Source organism: Neltuma alba, unplaced genomic scaffold (assembly GCF_004799145.2).
Source record: "Neltuma alba isolate B1F8T4 unplaced genomic scaffold, ASM479914v2 tig00011063_pilon, whole genome shotgun sequence".
Classification (NCBI taxonomy): domain Eukaryota; kingdom Viridiplantae; phylum Streptophyta; class Magnoliopsida; order Fabales; family Fabaceae; genus Neltuma; species Neltuma alba.
The window spans coordinates 41,504-45,640 of record NW_021635806.1 but is presented as its reverse complement, the minus strand read 5'-3'; the positions used below and the strand labels follow the sequence as shown (position 1 = coordinate 45,640).

The window sequence follows — 4,137 nt, the reverse complement described above, 5'->3', positions numbered from 1 at the left end:
ATAAATATGAGATACAAAATAGGTTGGGATCTTATATTTAAGATCAAATTAAAAGTCAACATGGTTTTATACTACCTCTAGTCTTTACTATAAGACTTTGTTTGATTTTATTTTGATTCTAAATACAAGACCTTAATCCACTTTGTTTCTTATATTTATGTGTTTTTTTAAGATAGTCTTTCTAGTAATTCTAGTTAATACACTTGATCAGTAAATATATTTTAGAAAAATAACACCTATTTATTACAAATAACCAACTTAACTTATTTTTTAATCTCCTCAAATTAGTCAAATAGGTCTTATAATTAGGACCGGAGTTACTATTAAGTAACGAGTAACGGACGCGGTCATATTTTGTCCACTTCCAAACTCTGACCCTTTACCATATATATAAAGGTGGATCCGAGGATATTCATTTCAACACAACATCCATATTTTCTCTCAACTCTCTAATCCTCTCTCACTTACAGATCCAATACACTCACACAAACCCTGCAAAATGATGGCATCCAAACTTCATGTTTCTGTGGTTAGTAGCCAAAAGAGTGCCTCCATCAGTAACAGTGAGAAATTAAGAGATAAGAGAAGAGTGGCCAAAATGCAGACCTCGGCAAGGGCTCAAGCTCAAGCTGCTGAGGTAACTACTCCTAAGGAAAGTTCGAGGACGTCTAAGTTGCCTGAATTGATGACCTCTTCAGTGGTCTCCAGCAAGAGGCCTTTCTTCTTGGAAAGATCCCTTCAGGTCCAAAAGACCCAACCCAATTCAGCTGGAAAGTTTGGTAAATTTGGAGGCAAGTTTGTATGTGAGACTCTTATTGCTTGTCTCGACCAGCTCGAAGCTGAGTTTGCAGAAGTTCTTCGCGATGAACACTTTCAGGTGATTAAATTCTTATATCCTATATATAATTATCTAATGAAACTGCCAAGAACACAAGTTTTAAATATATTATTTTCATGATATATCAGTCTTGCTAGTCTAACAATGAAGAAGATATATTGTGTGTGTTTGTGCGTGTTTGTGCGTGTAGGAAGAGCTAGCGGAGGCACTCAGAGACTACGTTGGGAGAGAAACACCTCTGTATCATGCTCGGAGGTTGACAGAGTTCTACAAGAGCAAAAATCGCGGCGAAGGGGCTGAGATATTCCTCAAGAGAGAAGATCTTTGCCACGGTGGCTCTCACAAAATGAACAACGCTATTGCTCAGGCCATGATCGCCAAGCGCATCGGCCGGAAACTCGTCGTGACAGCTACCGCCTCCGGCCACCACGGGATAGCTGCCGCCTCTGCTTGCGCAAAACTGGGATTGGACTGCAAAATCTTCATGGCGGCTAAAGACATGGAACAACAACAATCCAATGTTCAATTGATAAATTTGTTGGGTGCTCAGGTAAGTACTTACTGTTCATAATTTTTTTAAAAAAAGAGTGAATTACAATAAATAATAATTTCTGAAACTTGTTTTATACTTTTCTAATCTTTAGTATAAGACCTATTTAACTAATTTGATTAGATTAAGAAAGTTAGGTAAGTTAATTAATTACAAGAAATATGATATATTTTTTGTAAAATACCATAATCATCTTCCTTAATATCCTCTCTCCCTCTTCTACTTGATTATGTTTGAGTAAATATCCATAAGGATAATTTAGAAAAAATTAATAAATATGAGAAATAGATATTATATATATGACCAAAACAACTCAACAATTAGATCCTATATTATATTAAGGATTGGAGGAGTAATTATTTTTCACTCTTATGATTTGATTGTAATTTTCTTTTTAAAAAACTCGGTACTTTAATTGTTTGATAGGTAGGAGGAAAATGGAAGGGAGCAAAAGAGAGAAAATTTTAATGAGGTTGTTTTAAAAAATTGGGAAAATGGTATAAAATGTTGATAAAAAGAAAATATAAGATAAAAAAATGATTAATATTAATTAAAAAAATTTTAACCCCTCTTCTCTTATTTTTCAAAACAAACTTATTAAAAAATTTTCTATTATTTTCTCTATTTCCCTGTTTGGTATGCGAGAAATGGAGAGAAAGGGGTAAGAAAATTTTAATAAACTTAATTTAAAAAATTGATAAAATGGAGCTAAGAGTTTTTGATTATTTTTTTTTACTCTTTAATGTTATATATTCTTTTTAAAAAATTTTATAACCTCATTTTTTTTTAATTTTATAAATTCAGCTCGTTAAAAAAATTTGTCATGTCTTTTTCCCTCCAATTTTCTCGTACCAAACGAAGCTAAAAGATGATGCGACCTTTTCGTGTAAAATCAGGTTGAAGGGGTTGATGGGCAATTCAAAGATGCAGCGTCAGAGGCTCTGAGGAGTTGGGTGGGGAAGGTCGAAGAAAGCTATCACATGATGGGGACAGCGGTGGGGCCCCACCCATGTCCCACCATGGTCCGACATTTCCAGTCGGTAATTGGAAGAGAAACGAGGAGGCAAGCTCTGGAAAAATGGGGAGGGAAACCTGACGCGCTGGTGGCCTGCGTGGGGACAGGGTCAAACGCGTTGGGGTTGTTTCACGAGTTCATCGGGGATTCGGAAGTGAGGTTGGTCGGAGTAGAGGCCGGAGGGTTCGGGTTGCAGAGTGGAAGACACGCGTCGACTTTGAGTAAGGGAGAAGTGGGCGTTTATCATGGAGCCATGACCTATCTTCTTCAGGATGGGGATGGCCAGACTATTGAACCATACTCCGTCGCCGTTGGGTAATTTCATCGGACGGCCAGAATAATAAACTTTAAACTTACTTCAAATTTTACAAAAACTATATAGCAAAAAGATTCAAACTTTAAACTTTCTAACATGTCTGTCTTGTGAATAACCAGGATGCAGTACCCAGCGGTTGGTCCAGAGCTGAGCTTTCTGAAAGAAATAGGGCGCGCCGAGTTCTACTCAGTAACAAACCGAGAAGCTCTTGATGGTATGCATAAATGCCCTTCTAAATCCTATTCTTATCGATCCATTGTAATACTTGTTTATTTCAAACATGTATTTTAGATCACAATGGATGAATATGATCATCTATCAACATGTAACTTGATGGAATCCTAAAGTAATCTATTGATATGATTTTACTCTCAAGTGGCAACTAGCACTCCAAACTTGAGATACTCAATGGGTGCTATTGAAAAAAATACTCCTTTCGGTCTTAAATATAAGACTTATTTTGTAATGTAATTTATACTACAAAATGAGTCTTATATTTACGATCGGAGGAGTACTTTAAAATACCTTATACACCAATTTAGGGTATTAAGTTCTAGTAAAAAAAATATTTCATGGTGGTGAAAGCTATTTACTTCTATTATATAGATTCCAGCTTATGTAGTTGTGATTGAAAACTGAAAAGGGTATTATATCTTGAATTTTGGATCTAGAAGTTTAGGAATGAGCATGAAATAATAAGTAGGCTACTAAGTCTAGATGAGAAAAGAAGTCTCATATATATGTGTCCTGAAAGGATAGAACGATTATGTGGTAACAAAGAAAATGTTTGTTGTGGCAGCATATGAAAGAGTGTGCAGATTGGAAGGGATATACGCATCGTTGGAGGCATCACACGCGTTTGGGATATTGGAGAAATTGTTTCCGACTTTACCAAAGGGAGGAAATGTGGTTGTGAATTGTGGTGCCCGTGGAGATGAAGATGTGGACATAGTCTACAAAAACAAACTGTTTGATGGAGCACGTAAACGTACCATGGCTCAACAACAGGCTGAGCTCCAAGAAAGAGAAGACGTGTGCCTTACGTTGAAATATATGTAAATTGATGTGAAAAGTGAAATATATATATATATATATATATATATAATGTGTGAAATAATTAATGTTTAAATGATGGAATGCAAATTCTCAAATGTTGTCCATGTGTGTCTGTGTGTGTATTGACGTGCGGTTTAAATATATTAGGACCACTAGATCATTTCTTTCATTTGTTTGGACTGAAACAGTGGTTTTCTTCACTACATTTTTGGTACAAAGACGAAAGATGTAAGGTGTAGGCTGATGGGAAATGAAAATAACCACAGAAACTTTGGTTAAATTTACCAAAGGGCCCAAATGTTCTTTTGGGGAGGGACCGATGGGAATGGATCTCTACTCTACCCTCTCTCTTTTCCTTTATT

The 4,137-nt window shown here is 36.0% G+C and overlaps 1 protein-coding gene across 1 annotated transcript; it reads left to right on the top strand.

The window, feature by feature from the left end:
* Positions 1 to 502: 502 nt before the first annotated feature.
* Positions 503 to 3,778, top strand: LOC114760981 (tryptophan synthase beta chain 1-like). Its single transcript, XM_028950297.1, has 5 exons — positions 503 to 877; positions 1,029 to 1,388; positions 2,285 to 2,718; positions 2,839 to 2,933; positions 3,519 to 3,778. Exons 1-5 carry the CDS (start codon positions 503 to 505, stop codon positions 3,776 to 3,778), a joined length of 1,524 nt encoding a protein of 507 aa, XP_028806130.1.
* The last annotated feature ends 359 nt before the right edge of the window (positions 3,779 to 4,137 follow it).

What these genes read in the sequence shown, in the direction of transcription:
- LOC114760981 (XM_028950297.1), top strand. Translation starts at nt 503, where the DNA reads ATGGCATCCAAACTTCATGTTTCTGTGGTTAGTAGCCAAAAGAGTGCC. An exon ending in TAAATTTGTTGGGTGCTCAG is followed by an intron (nt 1,389 to 2,284) that starts GTAAGTACTTAC and finishes GTGTAAAATCAG; the next exon opens with GTTGAAGGGGTTGATGGGCA. An exon ending in AAACCGAGAAGCTCTTGATG is followed by an intron (nt 2,934 to 3,518) that starts GTATGCATAAAT and finishes TTGTTGTGGCAG; the next exon opens with CATATGAAAGAGTGTGCAGA.